At 32.5% G+C, this 22,482-nt stretch overlaps 6 protein-coding genes and 1 long non-coding RNA gene across 8 annotated transcripts; 4 read left to right on the top strand and 3 right to left on the bottom strand.

Moving 5' to 3' along the window:
• The first annotated feature begins 105 nt into the window (after positions 1-105).
• Positions 106-3,942, top strand: LOC128391884 (uncharacterized). Of its 2 annotated transcripts, none has more exons than XM_053351842.1 (7): positions 106-360; positions 844-994; positions 1,581-1,703; positions 1,954-2,056; positions 2,141-2,283; positions 2,415-3,204; positions 3,511-3,942. In XM_053351842.1, exons 4-7 carry the CDS (start codon positions 2,011-2,013, stop codon positions 3,579-3,581), a joined length of 1,050 nt encoding a protein of 349 aa, XP_053207817.1. In that variant the 5' UTR covers positions 106-360; positions 844-994; positions 1,581-1,703; positions 1,954-2,010; the 3' UTR covers positions 3,582-3,942. The 2 variants fall into 2 exon arrangements, with proteins under 2 accessions (XP_053207817.1, XP_053207816.1); XM_053351841.1 differs by having other exon boundaries at positions 106-364.
• On the bottom strand, positions 3,884-5,275 carry LOC128391886 (transcription initiation factor IIB-like). The gene is made up of 2 exons (XM_053351843.1): positions 4,625-5,275; positions 3,884-4,485 (listed from the first exon to the last, which is right to left on the bottom strand). Exons 1-2 carry the CDS (start codon positions 5,001-5,003, stop codon positions 3,938-3,940), a joined length of 927 nt encoding a protein of 308 aa, XP_053207818.1. The 5' UTR covers positions 5,004-5,275; the 3' UTR covers positions 3,884-3,937.
• Positions 5,276-5,427: 152 nt separating this feature from the next.
• Positions 5,428-10,696, top strand: LOC128391883 (uncharacterized). The gene is made up of 4 exons (XM_053351840.1): positions 5,428-6,037; positions 6,767-7,613; positions 9,222-10,505; positions 10,599-10,696. The coding sequence occupies exons 1-3, from the start codon at positions 5,941-5,943 to the stop codon at positions 9,652-9,654; spliced, it is 1,377 nt and encodes a 458-aa protein (XP_053207815.1). The 5' UTR covers positions 5,428-5,940; the 3' UTR covers positions 9,655-10,505; positions 10,599-10,696.
• LOC128391887 (transcription initiation factor IIB-like) lies at positions 10,651-12,086 on the bottom strand. The gene is made up of 2 exons (XM_053351844.1): positions 11,582-12,086; positions 10,651-11,437 (listed from the first exon to the last, which is right to left on the bottom strand). The coding sequence occupies exons 1-2, from the start codon at positions 11,958-11,960 to the stop codon at positions 10,911-10,913; spliced, it is 906 nt and encodes a 301-aa protein (XP_053207819.1). The 5' UTR covers positions 11,961-12,086; the 3' UTR covers positions 10,651-10,910.
• A 535-nt stretch (positions 12,087-12,621) lies between these two features.
• On the top strand, positions 12,622-13,835 carry LOC128391888 (uncharacterized). The gene is made up of 3 exons (XM_053351845.1): positions 12,622-12,839; positions 13,091-13,268; positions 13,513-13,835. Exons 1-3 carry the CDS (start codon positions 12,723-12,725, stop codon positions 13,608-13,610), a joined length of 393 nt encoding a protein of 130 aa, XP_053207820.1. The 5' UTR covers positions 12,622-12,722; the 3' UTR covers positions 13,611-13,835.
• A 37-nt stretch (positions 13,836-13,872) lies between these two features.
• Positions 13,873-15,245, bottom strand: LOC128391892 (uncharacterized). Its single transcript, XR_008325896.1, has 2 exons — positions 15,001-15,245; positions 13,873-14,383 (listed from the first exon to the last, which is right to left on the bottom strand). It is a non-coding gene; the product is annotated as an uncharacterized LOC128391892 (long non-coding RNA).
• A 2,760-nt stretch (positions 15,246-18,005) lies between these two features.
• LOC128391882 (organic cation transporter protein-like) lies at positions 18,006-22,278 on the top strand. Its single transcript, XM_053351839.1, has 7 exons — positions 18,006-18,729; positions 18,825-19,219; positions 19,351-19,431; positions 19,681-19,939; positions 20,131-20,447; positions 20,610-21,107; positions 21,247-22,278. The coding sequence occupies exons 2-7, from the start codon at positions 19,037-19,039 to the stop codon at positions 21,433-21,435; spliced, it is 1,527 nt and encodes a 508-aa protein (XP_053207814.1). The 5' UTR covers positions 18,006-18,729; positions 18,825-19,036; the 3' UTR covers positions 21,436-22,278.
• Positions 22,279-22,482: the final 204 nt, after the last annotated feature.

Genomic DNA, 22,482 nt, shown 5'->3' with positions numbered 1-22,482 from the left:
TCTCCTCTCACTCTCATAGAAATTCTTAACTTGTGCTGCTTTCTAGCGACTTTTAGACTCACTAAAAGAATAAAAAAATTCTTTTCTACAAATAATCAAATCTAATTGTATTTTTTTCTTCTCTCACATTTAAGTTGATTTATTAATTGTTTCTCTTTAATTTTTGTGTAATTTTGATTTTGTGGAGTTTTTGTTGCTCTCTCTCTCCCTGTTTTCGTTTCTTGGTTGCATTTTTATTATCGGTTTTAATGTGATTTTCTTGCTTATGTTGATTATGTTTATTTTGTCTTCTAAATTTAATTGTAATCCTTTGGCTCTCATCAATTGGTTAGTCTTTCAGATGAGTGATATTGGTTAAAGGTTTGTTCATTTGTTTTTATTGTAATCTGATGAATTTGTGTATATATTTATGGTGTTGGTGTTGGTGTACTTTAGGGTCTGACAAAAAAAATGAAAATAGTTGTCAAGTAAAATGTTACATGTTTGCTTGAATGTTGATTATAGAAGAGATTTGAAAGATGATTATGTATGTTGAGAATTATCATTATTAGGCAATCATATTTCACTTTCTCTCCTAGTAGTATTATTATTTATTATTACTGTGTGTGAATAATATATTATTAGAAGAATTGGAATATGATAGTGCTTTGTGATTTCACTTCACTTTACATCTCTTTCTCTTTTTCTTTTCTCTCCAAATCATAATCATCATCAACTGTTTCAATTTGTCTCTCTCTCTCTCACTTCTACTCTTGTTCTTCTTTTATTATTATGTATTTCTCTTACACTCCCGGTCTTCTTCATCTTCCTCCTCTCACTTTTATCTCTCTGTCTCACTTTCAGGTCTCTCTCTCTCTCTCTCTATTTCTCTCTGGTCTTTCCTGGTTCTCCCCAAGCAAAAGTGTAAAGGCGCAAGGGAAGTACAACAACTACAGATATGATCGTAATGGGTTTTTTTATATAATCACAAACTGTACTTTAATCGATCAAAAAGGTCTGTATATTTGTTTAAATATGAACGCAATCGCGAGAAAAATAGACTCTTTCCACCTCTCAGTCTCCTCTTCTTCAACAACCCTCGCCCCTGATCTCTCTCTCTCTCTCTCTTCTTTTTTCCGCCATGCTTCTCTCAAGAGAGATTAAGTCCACTAAATATTGTGGTTGACTGCGCTGTTAGCATTTTCTTCAGCTTATTGCAACATTTTCACTCTTCTATCTAATTGTAACTGTAAATATACTCTCTTTCCTTTCTTTTCATCACTTTACTTTCCTCGATTTTGTCTCTTTCTTTCTATTCTATCCTTGTTTCGATTCCTCACGATTTCTCTTTCTCTTCAACATCCTCATCATCATCTTCGTTTAATGTACTTCATCTCTTCTTCTTTATACTAATTGTATTAAGAATAATAATTGCCTTTGTACCTGTTTTTATGGTTCTTGGTTAACAATAATCTTGTATCTCTCTTTCTGTCTTTCCGTTATTCTTTTCATTTCCAATTCTCTTTTAATTCAATATATATTGGGTCTTTTTCCTATTTTTGTATCTTTGTTTATTTCTGTGTTTGTCTTGTACCCATCAGGTTTTCTGTTATGATCTGGGTAAATCACTGTTGTCAACATTAATTGGATTGTGACCTCAAACTGTCTGATTATTCTCGATTTTTAGAACTCTATTAATTTTGGTAAATTCGATGAAATTCAAGGTAATTATCAACTTTTTCACATTTTTTTGAGACTCTATTCATGTGTCAGGGTCAGTTGTGTACATTCATACAACTAAATTACTTTCATAAAGCAATTTTTTCAATGATTTAACCCTTTCAAATCAACTCATGTGAATTGCCCTTTCCCAATCTCGATGTCTTATCCTTTTAATAAATCAAAACTAGAGGCATTTAACAATTAATACAGTGAATGAAATTTCCAATACTCTTTTTTATTTTAATACCACAGGTTAATCTTAATACTTAAACAATTCAGTGTCATCTTTAAGGTGACTTTAATCACGAAATGGACAACTCAGTAATTGCTCGAAGTGGATGGTTAATTAGAAGAGGTAAGTTAATTTGCTCGATATCTTATTGTTTTTAATGTTAATGTTTTAATTGGTTATAATATAATCTTCTAATTAACTTTACAGTTAGCGGGAAAGATTGGAGGAAAAATTGGATTGAATTGTATCGAGATGGTTATTTAAAGTATTACGAAAATGATTACAGTCCAAATCCAGAAGATGTAATTAATATGCCCACTGAGTGTATATCAATTAAAACAGGTCTTCAGGTAAATAAATAGACAATTGGTAGTTTACAATTTTGTTGGTCGAAATTTAGAGTTAAATCAATCGACAGCTAATTTAGTTTTATAGAATTATAATCGTAATTAATTTTTTTACCTCATTTTTTGTTTATAAGGTTGAGGAAAGTTATTGTCCACCAAGTGGCCATTCATCTCAATGTGTATTTGCTGTAGCAGCTTCTGGCAATAAGAAATGGATATTCTGTGCAGATACTCCCGATGACATGAGAGCTTGGCAATTGGCTCTGGAACAAGCTCGTCTTCTCATTTCTAGGCCACCTCATCATCATACTCATCATCATCATGTTCCTCATCATCCCCATGGGCATCATCCTCATCACCCTGGTTATCCTTTCAATCATCCATCGATCATACATTCCATGAGATTAGCTGGTTTACCTAATTCAACTCTCGAGGAATATCATCGTCTCAATCAATATACTCAACTTCAACATATGATAAATTCACGAACTTTACCGCTCACATTCAACCCAAATGATCCAAGATCAACTTCAACATATCCTCTTAATTTACCACCACCAACATTACCTCCTTCATCATCATCATCATCGTCATCTCGACCATCAAATGTTTCCGAACAATCAGTTAACAGTACAACAATTTCTACATCAAATTCATCATCAGCTCAACCTTTAGCAACAACAACATCAATTTTTCCTATTCCAGTGCCACCACTATCAACACAACATTCATCGGCATCTTCAGCCGGACCACCTCGACTTCCTTGTTTTAATTTTAATTTTGGCAACCCGAATGAACCTTTGCCAAGACCTGGACCTTTATATCCAGCAATGAATCAATCAACAAGCCTACCACCAACTCCTCTCTCACCGCAATCAAGAATCTTTCCATTCCCTGAGCAAGATGTTAGAAATTTTAATATTGGTTCGTAACAATTAATATAATTCTTGTATTTCTATCGCATGGTCTGTGGAGTGAATATGTTTCAGCTTATTTCAGTTCATTTGAAACGTAGTTACAGTTAATCTTTAAACAAAATAAGCTTTTCTTTTATTTTAATAACAATTAATAATATCCATATGATAGTATTCACTTTGAACTCCAGAATATGTTACAAAATCAGATAATTAATTTGGGATCATCTGATTTTGAATCTTTAGATTCATGAGTCTCCTTTAAAATTAATCATCTATTAATTGTTGATGTTCAATTTTCTCTTCATCTATTTAGATGTATTAACTAATCCTGATGCTCGTCTTGGTGCAAACAGACTAGTCTGGCCTCCGTTTATTTGGTGGTAACTTTGGATTAAAAATATTGACATGAAGACTGATTAATTTAAAAACCATCACTATTGTTTCTTTTTCTATTTTCCATTTGATTGTCAATTTGTGTTCAAGTAAGATTAACAAACTGTTAATCAACAAGTTTGGCTATTAATCTGATCACCACTTGTTTACTCACAAGGGTAAATGTAAGTGATAATAATGATAAATAAATTATCACTCGTGAAAATGATTAACATGGCTATTGAGAATAATTGCCAAGTGACATTTTCTTCAATTTGTTCAGATGCTGATTGATTCAAGTAACAGAAGTTCAATCACTTTTAAATTGATTTAATTTCCACAGAAATTCGTTAATAAAAAAATTTTGTCTATAGTTTGTTAAATTTTGTTATAATTGATGAACTAAAGTCCTGGTCGTGGAAAATCAGCTGGAAAAGATCCGCTGCTCTTGGAGCCATAAGTTTATAGCTCTGACGAATTGTTACTTCAGCTACACCCGCTATATCTCCTATTTCTTTTGGAGTCTTTGAATCTTGACAAGCCATATAAATAGCGGCAGCAGCTACAGAAATTGGACTTCGACCTGGAACAATATCCAAATCAACCGCACGTCGAGCAATATGAGTAGCCGCTTTTTGTATGGCCGATGAAAGACCAAGATTTGAACAAAATCGAACCATAAAATCGCCCGTAGTAATTGTATCCACATTGGTTTCCAATGCTTTCAAAATTAACTTGAAACATCTTCCAATCTCTTTCTTGGACACTTTTGACACGGCACATATTTCCTTAAATGTACGAGGTACTCCTTCTTGACGACATGAGATATAAAGACATGCAGAAGCGATCGCATCATTTGATCGACCTTTTGTAGCTTTTGAATCATGGACTTGCTTAAATAAAAGATGAGCTCGTTCTAAGAGAAGGGAAGAAATTGAGAGAATTCTGTCAAATTGACCAACAAAGAGAAAAGAAAAAAGAAAAAGCAAGAAAGAAAGAAGAAAGAAAAGAATAAAGGAAGAGAGGGAGAGAGGAAAAAGAAAAATATTACTCACCGACTATAGTTTTAGCTAAATTAATCTTATCGGCCATATCATTGATCTCTTTAAATCCGCTTATTAGACTTCTATCGGAACTACTCATTTGTTTCTTACTAGAATACTTGAGACCTTCACCAGAAGCATTTGGTTCGGCTCTTGCAATAATAGTCGAAAGATCATTACTACCAAGAAGTGGATTCTCAGCAGCACCGACACGAGATGGATCAGCATTGGCTTTCTCATTGGAAAATGTTCTCCACTCAGAACCAACATCAATAACACGATCACCAACAACTAAACCACATTCCGAACAAATCATATCACCAGCTCGATAATCTTCAATTAAAGCAGCATCAGGATGCTCTCGACATCCAATCTTAGCAGTTCGATTCATAATTAAAAACGAAACAAATTGAGTTTATTCAAAATACAATAAAAATGGTAAAAGAATAAAAAAAAAGGTAAAGTAAAAAATATACAAGGAAAAAAATCCAATCAATTCGTGAAAATGATCCAACACAATAAGTATAAACAACCAATCAACCAAACGCGAGAGAGAATAAAAAGCTTCTTTCAATCAATAAGAAAACAATAAGAATAGAAAAAGTTAATTAAACATTTAATCAAATGAAGAGAATAACAATTAAGTGACTCATTGGCAAAAGAGTGAATTAATGAAAGAGAATTTCAGTTTAAATAGAAAAATGAAAAATTCTACTGAACATCAGCGCCATCTGTCGATAGAAAATATGATTGTTCTATTTGAACAGTTTTCGCGCATCACCTGAATTCCTTTTCATGTAACATTTTATTGATTTATTTTCTTCCTGCGATTATCATGATTCCATAATCACCATGATTGACCTTGATAACATCAGGTATACATAAACAGAGTGGAGAATATGAAGATACAAGTGAATTCCTTTTCCAGAGTAACATCTAAAGTCTCAGTTAATTAATTTCCATCTTAATTTACCTTCGTCTCTCTTTCTCTATATTTTATCAATGAAATTGTGTTAATCCTTTTGGATTTCTAATCTATTCTTAATCTTTATTTTTTTTTCTGTGCTTTGTGAATATACATATAAATCGAACAATCATTGTGGAGAAAAGAAAGTAATAAAGAAAGTAATTGGAGAAGAAGAGAAGAAAACAAAATTCTAAGCTAAATGTTACTTAGAATAGGAAAACCAAGTTATCCAGTTTTCTGTTGATTCCTTTGTTTTCCTTTTCCATTAGAGAAAATTTTTCTTTTTTTTTCTTTTATACGATCAACAATTTGGATTATCTGTTTTGTCTGAATCACATTGTTAATTGTTGATTGAACGACGATGAAAGATGAGACCAAATCAATTGTGACAACAACCCAAGTAGTTGCTGAGATTCACCATCATTACCAACAATTAACCGAACCAACAGATATCAAAGGTAAGATAAATTCACCAATCAAATTCAATAATCTTCCCTTTTTCTTACCATTTTCATTTCTTTATCTAATTACATTTAAACGAATATTCTTAATTAGTAGATTAGTGTAATTCTCTGTCCTTTATCACACCTTAATCCTTCTGATAGAGATTATATTCTAATCTATTAGTTAGAATTTCGTCAACCATAACAATGGAATCAATTCTCATTTTCTATTTTCTTTTTTTTTTCTATTCTCTCAAGAGCTTTTGTCCATCTTTTTTTCCATAATTAGGATTTTCTATTAATTTCTATTCAAGAGTCTCTCATTTCACTCTTCAAGGGTTAATTAATGAGATGGCTAAAAGTGATTAGTCTTAATTAATTGCCAAGTCTTCTAATTAAGACTCATTAAGTGGCCCAAAGGAACAATTTATTGGCGGGATTTAATCATCTCTCTTTGTTTTCTGTTCAATTTTGTTTACTGGTCATTTTTTACTTTATAATAATTCAATTGACCTTCGTATCAGTTTTAATTAATTAGAATTAATTAATTCTCTTGTGAACATTGTTCTCTTTTCAATTTTTGTCTAATATTGTTCTTTACCTCTTTCTTTCCCTGATCTTTTTGTCTCTTAGTTTCTGATTACCTTTTGTATTAATTTACCAGAGAAAAATGTTTTAATCAATGATTGACCATTGTGAACAAATTAAAATCAAGTTTCTTTGTTTGATTTTGCTTCCCTTCAGATGTAATCAATGAATTAGAGATTCAATGTACCAAAAAGCTTGGAGAGATAACCTTAGTGACCACTAATATTTCACCAATTACCAAATCTGCTGGTGATCCTGATTTATCCCCTGATTTAATTGTTGAATCATCAGAGTTTCCTGATGATAAATCTCTTTGGGAAGATGATGGATGTTCATCATCTTTTGATGAAATTGAAACTGATTGTTCTGATTTAACATCTAATCGAACTGATTCCTATAGTTCTGGTGAATCTTCTGATGCTCGAAGTCCCGCTCCAGGTCATTTGTCACCTTCATCGTCGACTCATCGTCGTCGTAGTGTTTCATTGACAGATGATTGTTGTGGTTTAGTTGATGAAACTGGTGATGAAGGTGTTATAATTCATAACTGTGATGGAGGATGTAATGGATTAAATGTTGGAATAAGAGGAGGAAGTGGTGTGGGTATTGGTGGTGGATGTGGGGGTCACAATGTAGGACATTATGGACATGGATTGGGACCAAGAGGATCTGGAGGTTGTGATGCCTCGAAAATGTGTTCATCTTCAATGGGCTGTACTTCCCACGGTGGTTCCTATGTTAGATATGATCGACCCTCCCAAGTCCCTTACAATCGTAATCCTAAAACCGCTGGACTTAATTTCAATACTAATCTTCGTAAACCTCCAGAAAATTGGCTTCGTATGAGATTACAAGCTCAAGGCTCAGGTCACAATGGGTGGGGTCGTCATGGGCCACCCTATTGGTCTTATCCATACTCAAAGACTTCTTCATGGGCCATGTTTGCTTATCGTTACTCTGGTCGAGGTCGAAGGCCTTTTCACAAAGGTCTTGCAAATAATTTGTAAGTTAAATATTCACTTAGATAATTAGAGTAATTAGATCAATTTCCAATAATCTAATTAGTACTCGTATTGCTCGTTATTATATTAGATTACAAGATTTCCAACCTTAATTGTTTACTTCTCAATTTTTGGTTGTTTATTTTTATCTGTTGATTCTGATATCATGAACAATGAATTACATGTAGCTCTTAATAGTTATTTGTTTCCAACTAATCAATTTTGATTTCATCTAGTGATTTCTTTTTCTTAATCATCAATTAATTTAGTTACTTCTAACGAATCAATAACATTTATCCTGACTTTTCATGAACTATTTTCTCTTATGCAGAATCTAATTCAATCAACCCAAATTGATATGTAATTGAATCTCTTGATTAGCATATCCTCTGAATCATCAAATTCATCATCATCATCATCATCTTCTTCCACTCTCAATACTTTATCCTGTTAAACCTTTTCTTCACATCTCAATTTCTGCTTCGATATCATGAACATGAATTGTCAGTGAAACAATAAATCAATGAATTAGATACTATTCTGGGCGAAGATAACCTTATTTTTTTTGTTCTTCCTGATTCTGTATATAATTCAATTGAAATCCACTTAATCTATTGAAAGGGATGACGATGATGATGATGATGATCTTCGTTAGCATTATATCAGTTACAGTTTTCTCCCTCTCATTTTGTCTTCTTCTTTTATTTCATCCACAACCATATTTACTTTAACTATGTGAACTTAATCCAGTTATAAATTCAGTTACAAATTAACAATGATTCAACCATGATTTTTACTATTAGAGAAAGAGACAACAAAAAAGTAACTGTACTTTTGTCCAGTGTGAAACAATCAACAAATAGTAGAGAGCAAGTTTGACTTGTTTTAATCACAATGAAAGTGAATCGTATTTATTTATTGGTAATCCATTAATGGATGAACCATGATCATGATAATAAAATACAATATTATCATGATCAGAATCTCAATAGTCTCATTCTGACAATAGATTAACTAAGAAAAAGGCTATTCATAAGTCTAATATTGATTAATTGCGATTGCAAAGTATATCCACTTGAGTGAACTTGATTCAATGAGAGAAAACAAAAAAAAACTAAACTTGAGGATTTAACGAAATCCATGTAACAACCATTACAGAATCAAGAGATTTACTCTGATGATATTATATTTTTTTCTCATTACAAATATACATCACGATCTGTTCGAGATGATGATTCGTGTGGCGATAATAGGAAAATTACATTTTGTTCTTGGTCATCTTATTGATCTCTCTCATGATCTCCACCCAAAGAAATATGATATTACATCAAAATGAGATGTTATTAGTTTCATCTGGTAGATTGTTTAATCTCCTTGAGTATTATTAATGTTTAATCAACACTTTATTACCAACAATCAGATTACTTTCAATTGTTATTATACACGAAGAAAATTTCATCTTTAGTTGGTCAATTTCATTTTTTTAAATTGTAACTTTTTACTTTCCAAAATTATTGTTGTTTGGTATATTTGAATTATTATTAATAATTAAGTTTAGATTAATTTGTAAGCAGTATAATTAATAATTAATTTGATTTTATTATTTACAGAGTTTGTCTTTGCTGTGGATGTTGTAATTGTTCAAGAGTTAATCAAACTTGTTGCTGTTGTTGTTATCATTGTGTCCATCGGATTTCATCTTGTCGTCGACCTGATTTAACGAAACCTAATAGGCCACTTTGCGCTGTTGGACCAGGGGGACCACGGAAATCGGTATCAAATTCATTGCAAGCTGGTGCTAGTGAAGGTGAACCCTCTGGAATGGGTGAGCCAAGTGGAAGTGGTCAAGGTGCTTGTGGTCAAGGAGGCGGTGAAAATGAATCTGGTTTAGAGTCGGGAATGGATTCAGGTACAGAATCGACCTCAGGTAAAGCTTCAGAGCGAAGTAAGAAAAAATCAAGTTCCGGATCAGGTAAAAGCTCAACAACGACACCTTCCAATGAAACAATGCCCAAATCTTATAAATTGTCAACCTTATTTTAGACAAAATTAACTAAATTAACTAAAACGAAAAAGAAAATGATCAAAAAGCTGACAATTAATCAACTTTAATCCAGTTCAACAAAATCAGTCTCAAAGTGTTACCCAACTCAATCCTCAAAACAATGAACCAACGATAATCACCATAATTAATTAATTTGTGTCACTTAAATCTAACTATTAATCATTACTCATCTTGCAACGAAAGCTTTAATTGTCACAATTTGGATTGATATTAATATTTTCAAGGGAAGATGAAACTTGGAATGGATAAAATAAATTTAATGATAAATTTGGATACAAATTGCGATTGGGACTGATAATTGATTGTTGACTTGGAGTCTTGAATATAAATTTCTATATATTGTATAACAATTAACGGAAAAATTATCAGATCATTTAAACAAAGCAAAGTAATGATAGAAATCATTGAAAATGATGTTCAAAGACCAGCAAGATTTGCTTAAATATAAATTATAATCATCGTTATGTATAAAACAAATGTATTTTGCTGCTTTACCGAAAATGTTTTTCCTGATGAGTTAATGATTAATTAGTTAATTATGTAATTTAGATTACAGTAACTTCACATTTAGGGAGCTACTCCAAAGAGATACCAATCAATTTCGTCTTTTTTTCTGACACTTCTCAATGAAATGGATCAAAAAAACTGAAAAAATTGCAAATCAATTTCACTTTACATGATTTATGAGCTTCTCACTAAATATTACAATTAATTTTTGATTGTGAGTTAATTGACTTGCAGATATCGCTCATTTCACCAAATTATTTTACAAATTTCTCAATCTTGACCATAATCCTCATTGCCATGAATGTTTAACTGTTTGCCATCGGTAAGTGTTCATTTTGATTGTTATCCATGAAAATTTATGATTATGTTGATAGTGATTTCAATATTTTGTTTGTTTGTCTCCTTTTCACTTTAGGTCGCTTTTTTTGTTGGATGTTTATCAAATTTCACAACTTTAGAACAGTAAATCAAATGTAAAAATAACATAATAAATTTATGCTTGTTGAATTTTAACATTGTCTCTTTGGTTACTCAAATTTGTAGTTAAATTGCACCAATTAACAAATTGCGTTAAATAAGTTGGGTTGTGGTTTTCATATGTAATCATTATCATGGTGAATTTTGTTGGTACTGATAGAGTTGAGCCAATGCTTAGGCCTTAAGTGCCTTTGGTGACAGTTCGGCTTCTTAAGATTCTTATGGATTGTTCTTTAAGTTACAGTTTCTATTAAGTGCTCATTTTGACTTCTTTGATTGGAAAATCAGCTGGAAAAAGATCCGCTGCTCTTGGAGCCATAAGTTTATAGCTTTGACGAATTGTTACTTCAGCTACACCCGCTATATCTCCTATTTCTTTTGGAGTCTTTGAATCTTGACAAGCCATATAAATAGCGGCAGCAGCTACAGAAATTGGACTTCGACCTGGAACAATATCCAAATCAACCGCACGTCGAGCAATATGAGTAGCCGCTTTTTGTATGGCCGATGAAAGACCAAGATTTGAACAAAATCGAACCATAAAATCGCCCGTAGTAATTGTATCCACATTGGTTTCCAATGCTTTCAAAATTAACTTGAAACATCTTCCAATCTCTTTCTTGGACACTTTTGACACGGCACATATTTCCTTAAATGTACGAGGTACTCCTTCTTGACGACATGAGATATAAAGACATGCAGAAGCGATCGCATCATTTGATCGACCTTTTGTAGCTTTCGAATCATGGACTTGCTTAAATAAAAGATGAGCTCGTTCTAAGAGAAGGGAAGAAATTGAGAGAATTCTGTCAAATTGACCAACAAAAGATAAAAAGAAATAAAGAAAAAAAAGAAAGAAAGAAAGAAAGAAGAAAGAATAAAGGAAGAGAGGGAGAGAGGAAAAAGAAAAATATTACTCACCGACTATAGTTTTAGCTAAATTAATCTTATCGGCCATATCATTGATCTCTTTAAATCCGCTTATTAGACTTCTATCGGAACTACTCATTTGTTTCTTACTAGAATACTTGAGACCTTCACCAGAAGCATTTGGTTCGGCTCTTGCAATAATAGTCGAAAGATCATTACTACCAAGAAGTGGATTCTCAGCAGCACCGACACGAGATGGATCAGCATTGGCTTTCTCATTGGAAAATGTTCTCCACTCAGAACCAACATCAATAACACGATCACCAACAACTAAACCACATTCCGAACAAATCATATCACCAGCTCGATAATCTTCAATTAAAGCAGCATCAGGATGCTCTCGACATCCAATCTTAGCAGTTCGATTCATGATTCAAACTCTAAAATCCAAATTATATTAAACAAAAAAGATAAAAAAAAACCAAATCAAATCACCAAACAAAAGAACAACAATTTAAAAAGACATAACCATCAACACAATTTCGGCCTAAGATTTTATGATGAAAGTTCCTGATGATCAATCGATTCAACACCAAATCGATCAATAAAACCAAGAACATGAACTAAAATCGATTTTCTAAGAAGAAAAAAAAACAAAACTAATTCCATCATCGGTTCACTTTTCCCAAATTCTAATTTGACAGCTCAAACCGATAAATTTTCTGCCAATAATCGATCTCGGTTGAAAGAAAGATCTCCAAGCCAGAGAAAAAACAAAAGTGACCTTCGTCCGTTTCTCGACGAAATGAGCGCGAGATTTGAAGGAAAATCGCCCAAAAGAAATGAGTAAAACGATCGATCGAAAATGCGAGTTGGAAATCGAGTTCGACTCCATAAGATACGATCGATTTTAGATCGATCTGAATGGATCTTCACAACGAATTTGTTTCATTTTCTCTCCATTGGGAAGAGTGAAACGAGTGTTTTTTGTTTGAAAAAGGCGCTTATTGTTGTAGAGGGAGTTAGATTTGCATCGATATTAAATCTAAAATTACGCAACTTTTTGAGCTTTTTTATTCCCTTTTGTTTTGCTTATCTCTTTTCATTTCTTTTTCTTTGTCTCGTAGAAACATAACTCTTTTCTCTTTTTTTCATCTCACTTAATTTCTTTTCATCTTCCTCCACTTCTACAATGTCTTGGCAATCCTATGTGGATAATCAAATTTGTTCTCAAGTCTCTTGTAAGATCGCCGTGATCGCAGGCCTTCAAGATGGAACCGTGTGGGCTAAATATGAAGCAGATGAAAATGTAAGTGTAATATTCCCGTTCTCCCTCTTTCAATTTTTTATTTTTTTCTTCTCTTTCTCACTCTCAGTCTCTACCTTTTTTTCTCTCTCTCATTCTCATTTTCTCTCTCTATCTGTCTCTCTCTCTTTATCTTGCTTTATCCCTCACTCTCTTTCTCTCTTGGTCTCTGTCTCACTTTATAGATTTATTAAGTTTATTAAACCACTCATTCTCTTTTTTTCTTCTCTCTTTCTCTCTCTCTCTCTCCACAGAAAGTAACTCCTGAGGAGATGAAAACAATTGCAGACGGCATGAGAAATAATCCAGGAGCTTTTCAAGAAACTGGTATCCGTCTTGGAGGTGAAAAATATTTCTGCCTATTTGCTGAAAACAATTTACTCCGAGGACGTAAAGGAAGCTCAGCACTTATTATCGTAGCCACTAATACATGTAAGAATCATTAACAGACCAAATTTTCAAATTCTTGAACATGTAACTGCGCCTTTACACCCAAAACATTTAAAACATTTAAAGCTCAAGTTTTGCTGTTAACCAAATAGTATCACAGAAACAACACCCAGTTTGCTTTTACTTTCATTTTTGTTCATTTCCTACTTTTTGCTCTTGACTCATTTCTACTTTTTATTTCCTTTATTCATTTTTCTCTTTTTCTTTTACTCTCTTTCTCTTTTAGGTTTACTTGCTGCTGCAACAACTGACGGTTTCCCTCCTGGTCAATTAAATACAGTGGTTGAGAAATTAGGAGATTATCTGAGAAGCTCAAACTACTAAAAATGAAGCCATGGATAATTATTATGATGTTGATTGCGATAATTGTATTGAAAATGAAGCGATTAACTAATGAGTGACAGTTAATCAGATAAGTTGATTTGTCATTATCATTCAATATCATCAAATCACATGGAAACAGAAGAAAAGATGGAATTGGTTAGTTAATTACAGTTAAATTGATTGTAACAATTAACACCCAAATAAAAACAAAATTAATTTGATTAATGAGGGAAATATGTTGATAAAAATACACAATAATTGATAAAAGTTTGAATTTAAATTTATTAAATTATTGCAAAAATATTGAGTTTTAAAATTAAAAGTAAATCATTATGATTAGTTGAAGTGACGGATTTGACATTTTGACGAGAAAGTGAGAGAGAGAGAGAGGGAGACTGATTGAGAGTGAGAGCGAGAAAGTGAGAGTGAAGTAGAATGAGAGAGAAAATGAAGAAAGTTAATTGTTGATAATTGAGATAAAAACAACATCAATTTAAATGGACAATTACAATTTGAATGGCTAATTGTTGGAGGAAATGATTATGTTGATCTAATAAGCGATTGGTTCTCGTACCATTTACATGAATAGAAAACGAATCCTCCTCAATCACCTTATGTTACTTGATCATCTTAAATATTAGAAAAGGCCAAAGATGAAGAGAAAGAGAGGGAGAAGGGGAGGAAGAGAGAGAGAGAGAGAGAATGAGTGAGAGAGTAGTAGAAGAAGAAGAAGAGAAGATGATGATGATGATGATGATGATGGAAATTAGAATCTAGATGAAGATGAGAAAGAGAGAAAGAGAGAGAAGAGAAGAGAGAAGAAAAAAAGAAGGTCAGACAATGAAAGAAAAGGAAAATAGTTTATTGAGAGTGTAGGTCATTCACTCTAATAGGTCCGTTCGTTTTATATTAAAGGTATCGGTAAATACGCGAAGATGAGGAAGATGAAGATAAAGATGAAGATGATGAAGAAAAGAAAGTAACAACTAACTAACTAACTACACACTAATAGGCGGGTTTGGCTTGAGAAAGTAAATGTTATAAGAAAAAAGCATTTCAAAGATTCTAAAAATATTGACTAGAAAAAGAGGAAAATGAAGATACAGTTGATGAAGAAGATGATGAACAACGAGATGAACATCAAGAAGAAGAGAAAGAAAAGAAAGAAAAAGTAGAGAGAGAGAGAGAGAAGATGGAGATGTGGATCTGTAGAGATGATGATGATAATGGTGGTGGTGATGGAGGCGAAGGCGAAGACGAAGATGAGGAAAAATAATAAATATAAAAAAATAGGACGAAAAGAAGGAAAATAAAGAAAGAAAGAAAGAAAGAGAGAGAGAGAAAGAAATAAGAAGATGTCTCTCTCCATCTTCTCTCTCCCTCTACTTACCTTGAAAAACTTTTTTCTTTTTCTCTTCTTCTTTCCAATGGAATATAAACATTTACCTGTGATCCGTTAGACACATTCTATTATTACATCATTTCTGTTTCTCTCTCATTGTTATTGTAGTTCTGATGATAGATTATATTATTATGGGAATTAATCTCAACAGGTCTCGATCGAAGAAAGAAAATCCTAATCATCTTCTTCTTCCCCATCATCAATATGTTCACGGAGAGAAAGAGACACTTCGTTTGTAGCCTTACCTAATGTAAGAGAAAACGAATCGTGGGAATTTCTTCTTCTAACAGGTCACAATATCGTCATCGTCTCTCTTTCTTCCTCTTTATCTTCTTTCTTCTTCTTCTTAACTTTCTTTCTTTCGTTGTTAGCCAATCAAAATTCTCAATTGTGTAAGAAATTATAGCTCACTCATATCTTCTTTTCTTCTCTTCTCCTCCTTCTCTCATTTCTTTTTTCTCCTTGTTTTTTTTTCTTTTCTCTGCATCATCATCATCTCTCTCTCTCTTTCTCTCTCATCATCATCTTTAATCTCATCTCTTCATAATCGTCATATTTTCATCTCCATCTTTCATTTGTCCATCTTCATCCCACTGACTCACTTTGTCTCTCTAGAGAATTGGAAGACATTTTATTCTCTCTCTTTCATTTCATATTCGAATTTTTTTCTTCTCTCTTTTTTGGTGATTTTTTCTTCATTTCTCTCTCTCTCACTCTGTGTTTTTCTTTTCCCTCTCAATCATTTAATTCTATTGTTTCTTCCATCGGTTAATTTTTTCTCTAACTTTTTGTTTTGTTTCTATTTGTTGTTCTTTTCTTCGCATTTCATCATCTATTCCTCATCACCATCCGTCATCTTCTCGTTGTCATCATCATGTCATCAACAAAACTCTACTAACTAATGTCTTCTACTAGTCAATGTTTCAAGTTAATCTCTTAACCTTGTTGATGATTTTTACTCATTAATTGTGATCCATTTTTTCAAGTTACAACTTTTTCTTTCAATTTCTCTTTCACCGTAAATCATTTTTCAAATCCATGATCTCGATTTTTGATTGTTGCTCAGAAGGCGTTTTACTTTTACGTTGAACATTGATTACTAATTATGAGCATTTTTAATCAATCAAACGCTTTCGAGCGATGATCAAAATACGATGTCAATTGGAATAATCAACGAAATGAGAATCAGTAGATTCACATGGAACCAGGAGAAAGAAAATAAGAATGATGAAATAGTAGAATGTGATCACAGGTAAATGTTTATATTCCATTGGAAAGAAGAAGAGAAAAAGAAAAAAGTTTTTTAAGGTAAGTAGAGGGAGAAAGAAGATGGAGAGAGACATCTTCTTATTTCTCTCTCTCTCTCTCTCTTTTTTTCCTTCTTTTCGTCCTATTTTTTTATATTTATTATTTTTCCTCATCTTCGTCTTCGCCTTCGCCTCCATCACCACCACCATTATCATCATCATCTCTACAGATCCACATCTCCATCTTCTCTCTCTCTCTCTCTCTCTACTTTTTCTTTCTTTTCTTTCTCTTCTTCTTGATGTTCATCTCGTTGTTCATCATCTTCTTCATCAACTGTATCTTCATTTTCCTCTTTTTCTAGTCAATATTTTTAGAATCTTTGAAATGCTTTTTTCTTATAACATTTACTTTCTCAAGCCAAACCCGCCTATTAGTGTGTAGTTAGTTAGTTAGTTGTTACTTTCTTTTCTTCATCATCTTCATCTTTATCTTCATCTTCCTCATCTTCGCGTATTTACCGATACCTTTAATATAAAACGAACGGACCTATTAGAGTGAATGACCTACACTCTCAATAAACTATTTTCCTTTTCTTTCATTGTCTGACCTTCTTTTTTTTCTTCTCTCTTCTTCTCTCTTCTCTTCTTTTTCTCTTTCTCTCTCTCTTTCTCATCTTCATCTAGATTCTAATTTCCATCATCATCATCATCATCATCATCATCTTCTTCTTCTTCTTCTTCTACTCTCTCTCTCTCTCTCTCTCTCTCTCTCTCTCTCTCTCTCTCTCTCTCTCTCCTCTCTTTCTCTTCATCTTTGGCCTTTTCTAATATTTAAGATGATCAAGTAACATAAGGTGATTGAGGAGGATTCGTTTTCTATTCATGTAAATGGTACGAGAACCAATCGCTTATTAGATCAACATAATCATTTCCTCCAACAATTAGCCATTCAAATTGTAATTGTCCATTTAAATTGATGTTGTTTTTATCTCAATTATCAACAACAATTAACTTTCTTCATTTTCTCTTTCCCTTCTTATCAAAATGTCAATCCACCAATTCAACTAATCATCATGATTTACTTTTATCATTAAAACTCAATATTTACCAATTATTCAATAAATTTCAAATTTCCACCAATTATTGGGTAACTTTCCTTCATTAATAAACTAATACAACCAATACAAAAATTTAGAGACAACAATCAAAACCAATCGGATTAAAATGAACCTTAAATAAATCAAAGTTATTACAATGAAAAAATCACAACAACAATTATCTTTATCAACTAATGATAAATCATAACCAATTAAAACAATATTTTGCCAGGAAACAATTAATTTACCTTGATAATCAATTCATACAAATAAAATTGTGAATCAAATTGATTTTTAAAACCCACTGATTAGCTAATTGAACAACTACTAATTACAGCCAAAAATAGACATATCTGATTAATTTAATACTAAACAAAGTTGAATACATGAATCGGAGCAAACAATTAATATAACCAAGTAAACAATTAATCAAATGATGAATCGTAACCATTGAAACCAATTGATGAAAGAGATTTAATAATCTCTAGTAAGTTAATGGGAGTTAATCAACTGATACCAAACGGTAAACACTCAAATATATCAAAGACAAATGATGGTAACTAATTAACAAGATTAATCTAATTAGATAATTAAAAAGTAAATTAGAATAGAATCAAATATCGAATCAATATATCAATTGACAGAGAAAGAAATTCGATCAGATGAAAGTGAAAGTGTTCGTTAAGAAGCATTTGTTATTTTCTCTCTTCTCTGTCATTCTTTTCTTGATTGTGATTTAATTTCCACGATAATCAACGATATTGGTCATTCTCTCATGGTGATTCATGAGAATCAGAATGGAATCAAAGAGAGACTGAGCAATCGAGATTCAAGATTTTCGGTTATTTTTACCTCTTCGCCTACAATTTGGTTTCTATGGTTAATATTTGGTTACCATTGCCAATTGAATATTCTCATTTGTTTTCATTCATCTCTGTGAATTTAAATCAACAATAATTCCCCTTTTTTGATTAATTGTGAATATTCAATATCAATCAAACTCTAATCATCTCGATCATCAAATTTATCTTCTGTGTTATATGTTCATTACTTTCTCTTGGTGGGATTGACTTTTCCCTAGTCACATGTGATCCTGAATATTTTTTTCTCTCTCACTTACTCACTCATTCAATGTTTTCAGGAGAATTGAAAATTATTCCTTAAAATGTCAACAATCAGGCAATTCTAACATTTATTGGATTCTTTCACTTTTACACTCATTCTGTTAATTATTCTCATGTATCTTACCAATTGATCGTAACCATTTATCTCTCTGTCTATTTATCGAGATCATTACATCACCTAAATAGTGAAGAGGCTCCTGATGAGCTCGATGCTCCTCTTTATCCTCAATATCTTTCACTTGATTAACGGTAAATTGACTCACTAAGACTGAGAGAGAGAGAGAGACAAACACAAGTTTAATTTGTTGATTATCTTACTTTTATATAATTCCAAATGGATTAAGACGAATCCCATTTACATAGAGTACAAAGAGTCAAGATTGTCAATTGGTTCCCTTTGATGAACATTTAATTGTCACATATAAGGATGATGGTTGTGAGGATTATGATGATGCTGATAACAACAATGGTGCTGATTTCTTGTATCAGCTGAATTGAGAAAGAAAAATTCTGATTATCTTTAAATTCAGTTAGTTAATTGTTTCTCATTTTCATAATGTCTCCATCGAAAGCTAAGATTGAAACTGTTTCCGATATTCTTGGCGGGTGGGGCCTTTGGCATACCAATATTTTCGTGTTCTATTTCAGTTGTTTGATTTTCTCTGTTTTCGATAAATTGTCAATGCCCTTTTTCGCTCCGCCGATTGATTATTGGTGCAGTAAACCGTTAATCTACAAGGTATGTTGTTAATCTCGATCCAGTTTCTTATGTTTACATTTTCGATGGAGAATCTTCCACGAGGCTTCATTCGTACTCCTCCTTATGATTTACTAATTAAAATTTGAATTTCTCTCAATCCATCTTGTTAGAATACTACTGATCTGTGCTCAGCTGATTGTGAAGTTTGGACTTACGATAAATCATTTTGGATAACAACGGTTATTGATAAGGTGGGTGAACTTTTTTCACCAAAGATAATTTCAGTTTAGTTGATATTGAATCACAGGAAGATTTAACTTCTATGATTCATGATTATTATGTGATCTTAGCATAATCATTTATTGTTGATTAACCATACAATGTAATTAGCTAATTAAACCTCCTCCTTCTGCTTTAGAATTGTGTAATTGTTGATTGAATTATGAGATTTCCTGTCTTGTTCATCACTCGATTATTAATTTTTGCTTTTGTTTCCTTAGTGGGATTTGGTTTGTGGCCGCTCTTGGTTGGCCTCATTCGCGCAATCATGTTTCATGGGAGGTGTCATTTTGGGTGCTGTTATATTTGCTCGACTTTCCGATGATTATGGCCGATTAACTGTCCTTCGAATTGCTATGCCATTGGAAATTGTCGCAGCTCTTGGCTTAGCTCTTTCTCCATCCATTCAAATCTTCATCTTCTTCAAATTTATCCAAGGAATTGGCAGTAATGGGCGTGCACTCACCGGTTATCTTCTTCGTACGTTCTTATCTCCATCTCATCATCTTCCTCTCCCTCTTTCTCTCTTTCTCTCAATCATCTCAATTTCACTCATTTGGTGTAAACTTCATCAGAGTATCACCAAAAGAGACATCAATCTATTTCTCATACTAATCATCTCTCTCTCTCTCTCTCTCTCTCTCTCTCTCTCTCTCTCTCTCTCTTAATAGTTCTCGAATGTGTTGGTACCAATGAACGTGGTTTCATATCGGTCGCCGTCGATACTGGTTTCGCATTCGGTTACATAATATTACCTGTTGTTTACTATTTCCTAAGAGATTTTCAGACCTTCTCCTATTTCCATGCATTCCTTGAGTTATTCTGGGTCATATGGTTATTTAAGATTCCTGAATCAATTAGATGGCAATTAACCCACAACCAGATTGATCAAGCTGAAAGTGAAATGATTAGAGCGAGTGAAATGAACAAATCATCAATCACAAATGTTAAAGAAAAATTTGCTTTACTTAAGAAGCACATTGATTTGGTTAGTTCGCAAATTGTGTTGATCTAATTTCGAAAATATATTTTTCTCTTCTCTTTATTTTTTCTCCCTCTGATTTATGAGCTTTTTTTCACCATCTCCATAATAATAACAACAACAATTCTAACTGTTCTCTCTTCTTCTTCTTATTTGTCTTCTTCTTAGCAAACCAAGACACAATTGGAAGAAAAGAAGGCTGGATTTCTCGATCTCTGGCGATCTAAAGTATTACAGCGATTTAGCCTCGTTTTGTACTTTTCGTACTTTGTAAACGCTTTTGTCTACTATGGTCTCTCTTTGAACATCGGTGATCTCAATGGGAACCTTTTTATCAACTTTTTCCTCGCTGGATTGGTTGAGTTTCCCAGTTACATTATCACCTCTTTTGCCTTAAAACATATCGGAAGGAAAACACTTTTAATCTATTTCATGAATGGTTCAGGTTTATCCTGCTTATCGACGGTCTTTTTTCTGTCACCCACCGACACCACAGTTCGAGTCTGTTTGGCAATGATAGGCAAATTCTGTGTCACATCCTCTTTCACTCTTTGCTACGTTTATGCCTCCGAAATTTATCCAACCATCTTACGACAAACCGGACTCGCTTCATGCTCAATTGCCGCAAGATTTGGATGTATAATCGCTCCTTTTGTCAAAGAATTGGTAAGTAATAGAATATGAAAAGAAATAAGTCCAAAAAATATCGATAACAAAAAAAAGAAACTTCGAAGTTGTTTAAATTTCTCACTATCAAAGATTAATCATTTCTCTCTCTCTCTCTCTCTCCCTCGTTGCGATCTAGACTGCGTTCACATCGATTGGTGTTTCTCTGTCAATCTTTGGTAGTCTTTCCATCATCAATGCTGCTCTAGTTGTCTTATTACCCGAAACTCGAGGACTCGAAATGCCGAGTGACATTGCTGAGGCGGAAAAAATTCTAACCCAAAATGTACCCAAAAGACCAGAATCTGGTGATATCCATGTTGCCTGATTGTTAATCCATTTCCATAATCTCATATTCCTCCCTCGCAATTACAATGTATCAATACTTAAAAGGAGCAGCAATCATCTCATCATGATTAACAATTAACCAAAGATAAAGTTTATTAATCCTTTTATGGTGAAATTGCCTCGCAGTGGATCAACAATTTTGAGTGAATCAAATAGTGAACCAGATTAATTGTGAACATGCTCAATGGATCTCGGTAAACAATCAGTGATTTATTACAGTTAACAAAGTTAATCATTGATCATTTTCTGGTTCCTCTTCATTGTAATCTTACAATTAGTAATAGTGGACTTATCTGACTCTCAAAATCAACAATGATCTGATCATTGATTCAATTTTAACCAATTGGAATCAATAATTAACCTCAAACGATTTAATTTATTACCTTTAAAGAAAAAAAAAATATATCAAAGTATTAATTACTATTGTGATTGGTATATAATCAAATGCCTTTTAAATGCAATAATAATCAACTAATTATTATCAACCCTAGTCAATTGGATCACCATAATTGGCACAATTAAATCAATTGTTTCAAAGAATCCTGTTAATTTAACTCAATTGACTTTGAAATCAATGAAAAGTTTCATAAATTGTAATCTTATCGTTTTTTACCCAATAATCAATGTTAACCAAAAGTTAATTTGATTTAAAAAAAATCTATTATTTGATTAATCAATGAAACTATTGAATTGATGTATTGTTTCATTATAAACAATGTCTCCTTTTTGATTGTGAACAATTAACTTACCTGAAACTAAAGTAGCAGTTTCCAAATTGTTATGAGTAAGATAATTGTAACTGATTAATGGTTATTGGCAATTATCATTTAACACACCAAATTAACACCAAGAGTTAATATCAGAAATTAATAATTATGATTAAGTGGAAAAAAATTGTAACCGGAAAACAGTTGATTAACCATAACAATTAGTTGATTAGTTGAAAAAAAAGTAAACAAAACAGTTTCAAGGAAAAAGGGAAAAAGGTAAAAAAGGAAATCAAATGGAAACAAATTGTTACTTAGAT

Source organism: Panonychus citri, unplaced genomic scaffold, assembly GCF_014898815.1.
Source record: "Panonychus citri isolate SS breed McGregor unplaced genomic scaffold, ASM1489881v1 Contig00135, whole genome shotgun sequence".
NCBI classification, from domain to species: Eukaryota; Metazoa; Arthropoda; class Arachnida; order Trombidiformes; family Tetranychidae; genus Panonychus; species Panonychus citri.
This window is presented reverse-complemented; position numbering and strand designations above follow the sequence as displayed.